The sequence below is a fragment of the Mastigoproctus giganteus genome, chromosome 6, assembly GCF_048544385.1.
Source record: "Mastigoproctus giganteus isolate SK-2022 chromosome 6, ASM4854438v1, whole genome shotgun sequence".
Lineage (NCBI taxonomy): Eukaryota > Metazoa > Arthropoda > Arachnida > Uropygi > Thelyphonidae > Mastigoproctus > Mastigoproctus giganteus.
Window position 1 is genome coordinate 67,694,150 of NC_143580.1, and position 12,746 is coordinate 67,706,895.

At 36.2% G+C, this 12,746-nt stretch overlaps 1 protein-coding gene across 1 annotated transcript in view; it reads right to left on the reverse strand.

Annotated features, from left to right (window-relative positions):
• Nucleotides 1–12,746, reverse strand: part of LOC150084394 (cell adhesion molecule Dscam1-like) — a 687,198-nt gene that overhangs the window by 215,836 nt on the left and 458,616 nt on the right. Inside the window, 2 exon segments of the mRNA XM_090376030.1 lie at nt 296–366; nt 5,399–5,575. Coding sequence (XP_090232156.1) covers nt 296–366; nt 5,399–5,575 — 248 coding nt within the window.

Consider the following 12,746-nt stretch of genomic DNA (forward strand, 5'->3'; position numbering starts at 1 on the left):
AGCAGGGTTATGAAAAAAACCCTGACAAACTACCTAACTTACTACTGAAAATGTCCCTTTTTCTCTGTTAAAAATATCTGAAAATTGAAGGCAATGAGTTTCTACTCAACCATTTCAATTTTATTATGAGAATAATACATTGCTCAAAATATTAATATAGGTTTTCCTCATTAATCACATTCTGCAAATGTTTATCATAAAAAAAAAATGTCTATAATTTCTGTATGCAGACCTGTAATAGCATGAAAACAAGAGTTTCATACAAAATAACATGATATTAATTAAAGCTATTTACCTGCCATGATACCCGTATTGAATTAGATGCTGAAGAAACAGCATGCACTGCTGTCGGTGGACCTTCTGGAGCTTTTAGAAAAATAAAAATAAATAATGTTTTAAATATAAAAACTACATAACTACCATTTTCTAAGTTTTAAACAAGTATACTTAACTAGAACTTATACTGAAAAAATAAAAAAATATGAAGATATGTATGACATACGACATTTACCCATCCCACAAGTATGTCAGTTGGCAGAAGCCAAAATACTTTTATACAGGGTGTAATTGGGGGAAGGGGGACCAACAGTGATGAAAAACTTCTCCATTCACTTTAACCAGATTGTTCACCCAACTATAACTTGCAATACATTTAGAGAAAAATACTTTCTTTACTTTCTGTATTAAAAATTAAACAATTAACAAGGAAAACAGAAACGACACAAGCCAAAGTGCAAAATGCACTAAGCTTAACTGTTAGAAAAAGTTAGCTTTGATTTTTGATGTTTCAATTAATTGCTATTGTTGAAACTAGTAGTTCTTGTTTATAAAAAAGTTTCAAGTTAGGGTCAATTTGAAAGTGTCTGCAATCCTGCTCAGACACGATAGGAAGGGGTATATGATGAGAGCCTTTTCAATCAATTTGGCCCTGGAGAGAATGTGCAAGGCCCATGGAGTAGAATTTTTCTCAATGTAATTTGTGCTTGTTAACAGGAGAGACTGCTTCTACAGGGATGGGATACACTAAAATAGAAGGGGTGCAAGAATATTTGCTGATGTTGCCAAGGCAGTGTTAGGTGGGTTAGAAAACTATTAGCTTGGGGGAATACACAGACTAAAAGATTAATAATAGCCACAGGTGGAGGAGAAAGTGATTCTTGTGCTGCTTCAACCGTAAACAGCAGCAGCCTTGAAAGCAAGAGGTTGTGGGTCATCACAAAACAAGGAAATACATGAGCTGTATTAGGGTAACTAAGAGTAAGAAGAAGTGGATGTATACTTGCATGTAAACCAATGCTATAGCAAATAAATGAGTATAGTAAATAAATTTGAATTGCTAGTCAAGAATCAAATGTAGACATTATTGAGATTTCAGAGATGTGGTGTCACTCAGATATAAGAGATGCACAATTTGAATATGGGGAGTACAAGGTACACAGAAAGGGCAGACAGCATAGGAGGGGGAGAGTTTATCCTCTTAGTTAAGAAACACAAAATCTAAGCCAGTGCATCTAGTTGACATGGGTTGTCAGTGAAATGTTGAGTCAGTTTGGTGTGATATGAGCACTGGAAAAGTAAAAATGAGGGTAGGAGTGTGTTATAGGCCTAGTGACTCTGATGAGTACAACAAACAACTGTACAGAAATAGAGTGGGCCAGTAAATTAGAATGACTTATAATGGGAAATTTTAACTTTCCAAACAGTGACTGAAACATGTGGGTTGGTCACTCACAGACTATCAAGCGTTTTGTAATTTTCTTGGATGACAGTTTTCTACAGCAGCATGTTGGAGCGGCAACAGGAGGGAATAATACTCTTGATCTGGTTATCAGAGTGATTATTCATGTATTAAGAATCTGCAGATAACAGAACCACTAGTTGGCAGTGATCACAGTGTATTAATTTGAGATTTATTTAAAGATGTGACTACCATCAAGAGTAAAGAGAAGGGTTTTTTCTTTAGTGGTCCCACAGAGTTTTTAAAATCTATACAGTGGGACAAACTGATGATGTTACTATCAGCAAATTCTAAATGGGAAGCATTCAAGGAATTAATCATAGAAGCTACTAGGCTTTTCATGCCAACTAAGAAATACTATTCAAGGTGTAGGCTGAATTGGATGTCAAATGAACTGATGAAACTTGTGGCAGAGAAGAAAAATCCATGGGATGCATAAAAATTAATTTTGGTGAATGGAACAAACGGGTGCTCTTACCCTTTTGTTCCATTTTGTTGCAGCATCTCGAGACCAGGCACCTGCAGGGAGATCTGATTGAGGTGTTTAATGCCTTGAATGGATTGAGTAAGCTGAATGTTAATGGTATTCTTCCACTTGTTGAGACTACACACATGAGGGGGCATAAAGTCAAATCATGTGTGTATAACTGCAACAATAGCATTAATAGCACATTCCTAACAATCCATAATAAATAGGATTATTTCACTGTAATAATAAAACATACATAAAGCACATGTGAGCTAGGAACATGTAGTGTGCAGTATGTTCCAATAGTGGATCCAATGATGATTTTCTTTCCATTGCTTCAGATTAAATTTGGCCTGATGAAGAGTTTGTGAAAGCGATAGATCAGATGGGTAAAGTGATGTGTAAGATTTTATTATATAAGTAAGAAACTTCCAAAGATTAGTGCCACAAAAGTGAAGAGGGAATCTTTGAAGTGTTGCAGTTTAGAGAGCTTATGAAGGATAAAATCTATTAAAAATGACTCTATATATTAGAACTAAAAGCACAGCAAGCTTTCAAATGGCATTGTGGAAACATTTTTGTTAGCTACAAGTCTCTTTCACAGAAAGATGGAGTTTGAAAACCACTTGATGCATATAAAGAAATGGGATGTTGTATGTTGCTCAAACTTCTTGCATTCATATTTAGACTTCTTTTCTGAAATCCTTGGCACATGAGTGATGCCAAGGATTTCAGGAAAGGGGGAATAGATCCAGCAGTAGTCTGCCATACATTGGCAGACTACTGCTGGATGTTGTACCATGGCATTCAGGACAAAGTGTACCAAAGGAAATCATCCACACAATATTTTTAAATTGAATTGTATATTCAATTTAAAAATATTGTGTGGATGATTTCCACACAATATTTTTAACTATCGTATAGCATGATAGTTGTGTTCCTAGAAACCCTCGTGCAATGCAAAATCGTGCAATATAAACAACGGGCCCTATGGGAAAAGTGGGGTTAGGTGCCGACCACCCAAGATTGAACACACATTTAGAACCAAAACATTACCAAACACAATAAATAATCGGGTAATTTTAATCGTTATAAAATACTTATGTATTTTATAACAATTAAAATACGTAATAAAAATATAATATATTTTTTTATTATAATATAATAAATAATAAAAAATAAATATTTTCATTATATTATAATAAAATATTTTTAGTATTTTTTAATACTAAAAAGTATTTTTTACGAATAAAATACGTATTTTATTCGTAAAAAATTTATTATATTAAATAAAATATTTACGTATTTTATTACGACTATTACGTAATAAAACATTGCTAATGCTTTTGCTTCTATCGTAAGCAAACTTGTTTTTTGTTTGATTTTCTATCCAAACAGATGACAGCCGTTCCATCTCTTCCAATTCTTTGTGTCTTAATCTAATGGATTTTAATTACACTTTGAGTTGTTCCTGCTATGAAAGTTGTTTTTGTTTTCTCTCCATTCTTTGTAATTCTCGGCATTCCCTCATTTAGGTCTGTAGCATGTGCAATACGCACGGTCTTTCATTTCGCTCAAAGCGTTTCACAATTTCATATTTTTTCTCTATTGACAGAGGTGGACTGGCCATAAGCCTTACCGGGGAAACCCCGGTGGCTCAGAGGCCAGTGTGATTTTGGCCATAAACCATAGTACGAGGCCATTATAAATTTTCCCGGGTAAGAATTTTTGATCCAGTCCGCCTCTGTTTATCGATATTGCTTTTTTTTTTCTCTCTCTGAATCTGCAGTGTCTTCGCCAGGATGCTTCCTTTTCACACCTTTTAAGTATTTTACTCATTTTTAGGGAATAAAGCGCAATTACAAAACGAGGAGGCACGCTTAATACACATAAACAAAGCTGCGCATGTATAGCAACTGAATAAACAACACCGTAAAGGCCGAGATACACTATTAACACCCCACATTTTACTAAAGCACATTTCTGGGGGTTACTACCATAAAACAATAAAAACAATTTCCAGTTGCGTTTCTGCTAGTGGAATCTGTTATAAACTGGTAGTAAACTCGATCTAATTGCATTTGCGATTATATCGATAGCTGGAATTGTGTTGGTTTTTACGTTATTATGGTGAAATGTGTTTCCCCTTCACTGATATAAAACACATAAATACATTTTCAGAATCTTCTTCATTCCTATCGTGTTGCATTCGGTTGGTGTGATTCCGCGTTCGACTGCCATTTCTTGTAAACACAGAGGCGAATCGTGCATAAGCGAATTCGGTTCGTGTTATATAAGATAACGTTCCTCTATTTATAAATCGTGTATGATCGAATTCGTGTAATGTAAACACGTGTTATACGAGGACCGACTGTATCTTTTTTACAATAGTGTACAATATTATTTCAACTATGTGTATACAGTGTATTGGTTTAAACTGTAAAAGTGATAAAATGTATTGTAACCAGTCTCGTGTGTTTTGTAATGAAATCATCTTAATTAATTTGTACTGATATTATGAGCAGCTGTATTACAAAAACTACCCATTAAGGGAAAATCAAGTACATATATGAAATCTGCACACAAAACTGGTTTATAAAAGTGTATCTACATCTCTGATGAATAAAAAACAAGTTATATTTGCATTTCAGTCTGTGAATGTATGCAGTCAATGTGGCTAAAATCGATACTGATACAGTAATTGCCCAACAGATTGTTTGTTTGGGGATTTATTAGGTGCATCGGCATCTGTGGCCATAGTGCACCATTGCCCAACAGATTGCACTGTGTTACTAATTGTCTTCCTTATGTAGAGTTATGTGCTACTCATTCTTATTTATTTATAGTAAAAAACCCATGTGATGTTTGTTGCATAACATACTTGATTATGTCAATCAAGTACACATTTTTCGTGATATTTAAGATTTGTACTTAACTTTTTGATATGAGTGCAAGAGTAAAGATTCATTTTTCTGATTAGTAAAAGTTTCTCATGGATGATCATAATAAATTATACATACTACATAATTGTTCACTTCTGAAAAATGTATATTAAGGACTGTTCCCAGCTGTGTTTTGTAACAGTTTACATATATTTGTTAAACTGTAAATAATGTAATAAGCTTAATAAATAAAAAAATTAATATTCATGGCACTTATATAATAAGATAAGCAATGTAATTAATTTTTACCTTCTTCCCCGGTTGTGATATGTACTACCTGGCTTGGTTCACTCCAACCTAGGGCATTTTCGGCCATAACTCTAACATGGTAACTTGTGACTGGTCTCAGCCCCTGAAGTGAAGCTACCGTTTCTCTGCCTGATGCTGTTGATGATGCAACCTTTTGATTCCCATCACTCCAGCTATCTATATTTAGAAAAATGAATAAATTGCACATCAAATTTTTGTGAAAAATATGCAAATAGTATTTCATAATACAGAGTTGAATAAAGCTTATTTAAAAACTTACAATTCTACACTTAACATTTTTACTTTACAAAATCTTCACAGTAATATATATAATGGCTTCTAAAATAAAACATCTTTAAAAGCATGGTGACTCGAAAAATTATAAGTACATTATTAATAGAACATTTCATTTCTAATGTCAACCAGAAATAGCTGTCAGGGTAACAGAATTTTATTATAAATTAAAAACAAATATACTTTTCAGCAGTATTATATGAGGGAGTGACTGACCAAGCTTGGATGGGAAGCATTCAAAGAACTTATCTTGGAAGCTACTAGGCTTTACATACCAACTAAGAAATATTGTTCAAGGTTTAGGCCAAAATGGATGTCAGATGAACTAATGAGGCATATGGCAGAGAAGAAAAATGCATGGGATACATACAAATTAACACGTGACACAGAAGCCTATGATAGATACAAGTTGATCTGTAACCAAGTTACAAAGGAGGTTAGGCAGGCAAAGGCAGATTACGAGAAATCCTTGGCAAGGGATGCAAAGAAAAACAGCAAAGAGTTCTTTACTTATGTTAACTCTAGAAGGAAGGGGATGAATCAGATTGGTCCACTTGATATTGAGGGGTCAAGTGTTGATGATCCTGCTCAGGTAGCTAACAAACTAAATGAATATTTTGCATCGACATTCACACATGAGGAGTTATTCAGCAAGGGGAATGCCAGAGGTGTATTCAACTCTAGCAGTAAGCTACAGAATCTTGAAATAACTGGGAGTAAAGTGGAGGAGAAACTGTTGAAGATAAACACAAGAAAGGCACCCAGGGTGGATGGGATCTATCCAGTTATATTAAAGGAGGCAGCAAAGGAAGTAAGCAAACCCTTAGCCATAATTATGAGAGCTTCCTTGGACTCAGGGGAGGTACCCATAGACTGGAAATGTGCAAATGTGACCCCAATATACAAAGGAGGATCAAAGGCTGACACAAGTAATTATAGACCTGTGAGCTTAACTTCTGTTCCAGGAAAATTAATGGAGGCACTGGTTAAAGAAGCATGCAGGATCATTTAGACAAGACTTCAGTTATAGCTCAGACACAGCATGGTTTTGTTAAGGGGAAGTCTTGCCTGACCAACTTGATTGGATATTATGATGCAGTCACAAAAGAACTGGATGCAGGGAATAACTTTGATATTATATACTTGGATCTTAGAAAGGCTTTTGATACTGTTGCACATGGAAGACTGCTACACAAATTGGAGCAGTGTGACACTGGAGGCAAATTGCTGCTATGGATAAAGGGGTGGTTGAGGGGGAGAAGACAGAGAGTGGTAATCAATGGACACTGCTCATCGTGGACTAATGTTATTAGTGGAGTCCCTCAGGGCTCAGTGTTGGGTCCATTATTGTTTTCTGTATTTATAAATGATATTGATGATGGTATATCAAGCTTAATGTCCAAGTTTGCAGATGATACAAAGGTTGGCAGGGTTGTCAAGGACACTACTGACACTATGCTGCTGCTGCAACAGGATCTGGAAAGGTTGAGCAGATGAGCTGAGAGGTGGCAAATGAAGTTTAACATTGACAAATGTAAAGTACTACACATGGGAAACAGCAACCCCAGAGCAACGTATCAACTCTGTGGTACTACACTGACAGTGGTAGAGAATGAAAGGGACTTGGGGGTGGTTGTGCAGGCAGATATGAAGTTCTCTGAGCAGTGCAGACGGGCTGCAAGAGTAGCTCATGGAGTATTGTCAATGATATACAGGAATTTTTCCAGCAGGGATAAGGAGGTGATTATTCCATTGTATAAGGCAATGGTCAGGCCACACCTAGAGTACTGTATACAGGTCTGGAGGCCTCATTTCAAGAAGGATGTAGAGCTGCTGGAATGAGTACAGAGAAGGGCAACAAGATTAGTGAATGGAACAAAGAGGTGCTCTTATGAAGAAAGGCTTAAGTTTTGCAAATTACAGTGTCTGGAGACTAGGCACCAGCGAGGTGATCTGATAGAGGTGTATAAAGCCTTGAATGGTTTAAGCATGCTCAATGCTGATGGGATTCTTCCTCTAGCTCAGAAAAATCACCTGAGAGGGCATAAATTCAAATTGAGGAAAGACAGATGTAGGATAGACGTGAGGAAATTTGCCTTTAGCCAGCGGGTGGTTGGTTGGTGGAACAGACTTCCGTCCCTTGTGGTGGAGGTTGATAGCCTAAATAAGTTTAAGGCTCAGCTGGACAGGTATTTGGAACGAACAGAGGGGTGAAGTGGAAGTGGGTTTTTTTTTTTTTTTTTTTTTTGGCTGATGCTGCATAAGCTTGCTTTCTTGCATCAAATGCCTCTACTAATGCTAATGCTAATGCTTAATAAACCTGGAAGCATTATAAAATGATCTTCAAAGGGTTGAGAGCCTTCAAAGATTACCTTATTTTTCTAAGAAATGAAAATTAAATATACAATAAAAACATACTTTTCAAATTGAGTCATTTCATAATCAAAGTTTCATTTTACTATTTTTAACATGCTGAGTAATAAATAAAATAACACATTATGAAAAAATAATTGAATGGAAAACAGTGATAAACAACAAAAGAAAGGAAAACATTATGGGATATTTTTAGTTTACATATAAACCAAAATTGTAACAAATATCTTCCTAATTGTAATAAACAGTAATAGAAGTAATATTAACCATATAGTGGAAGGAAGCCACAGGCTTTTGCTGCACCAGCCAAAAAATTAAGAACTGTTATTTCTGAAGTTGCTATTTCCCAAGTGTAAGACCTTGCATTTTACTGAATTAAAACAAAATAAAATAAAATAAAAATAATAAATACAAAAAAAAAAAAAAAACTACCTGAGTATTTCTCTCCTCATATAGGTTACTATCCACCTACCTTTTCAAAATTTCCTAATCTCTCAGCCTAAACCACTTGTGGAGGCAACTTATTCCTGCGTCTCCGTAGCCAGGTGGGAAGGAGCAGCAGTGCGTAGCACACGCTTCTTGATTAGACCGGGGTTCGAGACCGTCACCACCAAATACGGAGGATGCGGAAAGGTCAAGGGAATGACCACCGCATATTCCCGGAGCAATATGGCCTTAGTTGCTAATGCTCCTAAAAACCAAACAAACAAACAAACAAGCAACTTATTCCAGTAATTAGCAATCCATTGGCTAAAAGGAAACTTTCTACAATCCAGTCTAAACCTTTCCCAGTAAACTGATTTTATGACAAATAGTTCTGGAATTGTTTATAACTGAAAATTTTGCCTTCATTTTACTATTCCCTCTCAGATGCTTGTAGGTCTCAAATCAGGCTCCAGCACCTTTTTGCCAAGTTCTATAGTCTACATATTTGAAGTCTTTTTTTAATATATGAGTCTGTCTGCAGATCTTCCAAGTGGGTTCCTCATCACTGGACTCTTTCAAGAAGTTGCATATCTTTTATTAGGTGCAGTCTCCATGGGTGAACACAGTATTCCAAGTGCACTTTCACAATTGCCTTATACAGTAGGATTATGACCTCCTAACTCTACAAGCAATTGTTCGATAAATCATCAACAGGATACCACGGACCTTCCTTGTTGCTTTCCTACACTGTTCAGTGAACTTCATATCTGCTGGATTGCAACTTCCCAAATCTTTTCTTCTACTGTTTTTAATTCAACTCCATCAAGTATATAAGTTATTTTAGGATTGCTATTTTCCAAGTGTAAGATCTTGCATTTTGCTACTTAAAACATTGCTGCCATCTTTCTGACCATCCTCGAAGCCTATCCAATCATCCTAAAGGAGAGGTGCTTGGTTCCATTTGGATAGAAATGGAATTCTGAAGGATACACAGCATGGTTTTATAAATGGAAAATCATGTTTAACAAATCTGGTTAGCTATTTTGACAGGGTCACTCATGAGCTGGATTTAGGGAATAATTTCGACATTGTTCATTTAGGTTTCAGCAGAGCATTTGACTCAGTCCCACATGAGCGATTACTTTACAAGCTGGAACAGATTGGAATCACAGGGAAAATCCTTAGATAAATAGCAGTATCGCTTCAGGGTAGGAGGCAGAGGGTTGTGACAATATTCCTCAGATTGGGTTAATCTAAGAAGTGGGGTTCCCTAAGGATCAGTATTGGGACCATTGTTGTTTTTGATTTTCTTAAATGACATCTATGAAGGGATAGAGGGCATGATGTCTAAATTTGTAGATAATGTAAAGAGTAGAGTAGTTAATGATCACTACCAAGCAGAGCTTCTTTAGAGTGACCTTGATAGATTTCAGGGATAATCAGAAAAGTGGTAGCTATGGTTTAATCCAGTAAAGTGTAAAGTATTACACCTGGGGAACAGTAACCCTATAATAACTTATGCACTTGGTGGAGTTGAACTAAAGCTGGCAGTGGAGGAAAGGGACTTGGGTGTTATGATACAGTCAGACATGAAGTTCTCCGAGCATTGTAGACAGGTTGCAAGGCAGGCCCATTGTGTCCTATCGATGATTTATCAAACTTTTGCTAGTAGAGTTAAAGACGTCATAATCCTATTATAGAAGGCTATTGTTAGACCACACTTGGAATACTGTGTTCAAGCATGGAGACCACACCTGAAAAAAAGACATTGAGCTTCTTGAAAGAGTCCAAAGACATGTAACTCACCTTGCGAGATCAGCAAAAAGGGCATCCTTATGAGAAAAGACTGAATATGTGGGTTGCACAGCATGGAAACTAGGCACTTTGGAAACTAGATACCTTAGAGGCAACTTGATTGAGGTGTTTAAGGATCTGAGAGGCAATAGTAAACTGAATGAGGATGAAAATTTCAAGGTTATAAATGACTCTAGAATTGGGGGCCATAGATTCAAGTTACGGGGGGTAACTTGTAACTCACCTTGCGAGATCAGCAAAAAGGGCATCCTTATGAGAAAAGACTTTGAATATGTGGGTTGCACAGCATGGAAACTAGGCACTTTGGAAACTAGATACCTTAGAGGCAACTTGATTGAGGTGTTTAAGGATCTGAGAGGCAATAGTAAACTGAATGAGGATGAAAATTTCAAGGTTATAAATGACTCTAGAATCGGGGGCCATAGATTCAAGTTACGGGGGGGGGGGGGAAGAGATGTTTAGACTGGATTGCAGGAAGTTTTATTTTAGCCAGCGAGTTATAAATACTGGAATAAGTTACCGACATGTGTGGCAGAGGCTGACATTTGGGGAAATTTAAAGGTCGGCTGGAAACCTACGGGAGGAGGGAAATGCATAGGTTGTCTACTTCCTTTTCTTTTATTATTTATTAATTTTTATTTTATTTTATTTTATTATTACTTCACTCTTTTTTTTTGGCTGGTGTGCATAAGCCTTGGGATTGCTTGTACCATATGGCCATTACTAATACTCTTTTGAGAGACACAGTCAAAATTTTTTTCTAAAATCAAGATAAACAATGTCAAAATTATTTCATACATCCAGCTGTTGAATAACTGTGTCAAAATAGATAACCAGGTTAGTTAAACATGATTTTCCCCTTAACAAAACCATGTTGTGTTTTCTTCAGAATTCTGTTTCTGTCTTTGTCCTTTATGACATTATAGTCTGGGTTCAATTCTGTCAATGACGAGGAATTTCTAGTCCTCTTCAATCAAGGCTATAATTAGCCAATCTCAGGAAGAGGGAGTAGAGTTATTCCCTGTAAGTTATTCTGCATTTTTCAGCTGTGAACATGCACTTCTACAGACAGAATATACATATACAGATATGGTTTATGCCTGGGGATTATTAAAATAATAATAACTGGTGGGCTTTGCACAGCAATCCCCAGCCCCCATCAGATATACAAAAAAAATGTCTTAACCTGCTTGGCATCATTACTGAAGCTGCTTCAGAAAGATTTTCCTTCACATGATCAACTGATTTGCTTACACCTGCCATTCAAGTGGCTTCTTGAAAAGTCTCATACACTATTCCATTCACAGTTCTCACATCTTCAAAATACCTTAGAAGTTTCGCTTTGTGTAACAATAATTTCAAATGAAACCTCTCAACGTCTTGCAGTGAGATGCTATTCAACTGAGTGACCACTTTACACAAATTTTTACGTCAACGCCATTTATTTCCCATTTTGTCCCATGTAAAATGTAGAGGTATGATGGAGTAAATCAAATCTTCTACACCAGTCTCATAATTATACTAAAATACTAACATTATAACGCTCTGATCAAAATCTAATCAGGAAAAAATCTAACCTATGTAATTATTTACTTGCACATTTGTAGTGACGTAATTGCCCCGCACACTTGTACCATGTCACCAGCATCCCTCTTCTCACACTGGCTCCAATAAATATCACCAGGAGGAAAACTTTTTAATGTACAGAGAGATAATAATTGTTATTATTAGAATTCTGTTTCTATATAAATGTCCCTGTATTGCACTCTTTATCATTGGCTCTGTTATTTTCCCTACTAGTGAAGTCAGATCGACTGGTCTTAGTACCCGCTTCACCCTTAGAACCATTTTTATGTATTGGTGATATATTGGCACATCTCCAATTTAAAAGAATCTTTCTTGTCCAATGATGTCCTCATAATTAGCTTTAATGGTTCAATGCATTTTCTCTCTCTCACCCTCCCTCAAAATTACTGTGCATACGCCATCAACTCCAGGAGCCTTACTTGCCTTGGGGCTCAAAAGTTTTTCTAACAAACAATTTGCTGTAATTTCAATATGACTAATTTCATACTGCTCAGCCTCACTGGTACAGTTTCTCCCCACCACGAAAGGTCTTTCATCTGTAAATCAGTGTGAGGCATCTGTACAAGTCATCAGAAACTTCACCTGAGTTATCTAAGACACACCCATTATGCAAGGGTTCAATCTTATTATTTTCTTCTTCTTTGTATTCACATACATGCAAAACCTCTTGCCCTGTTTTCTGCACTCTTAGCCAGAGATTTCTCATACTCAGCCCTTGCCAACCTAATTTTCTCTGATACTATTAAGGATTTAATTTTTAGCTATTCTTTTCATTGCTCTATAACTTTTCCATGCATTCTTTTTCTGCTGTATTACTTGTTGTAGTAGGCTTTTAGGTACATAAGTGGCTTAG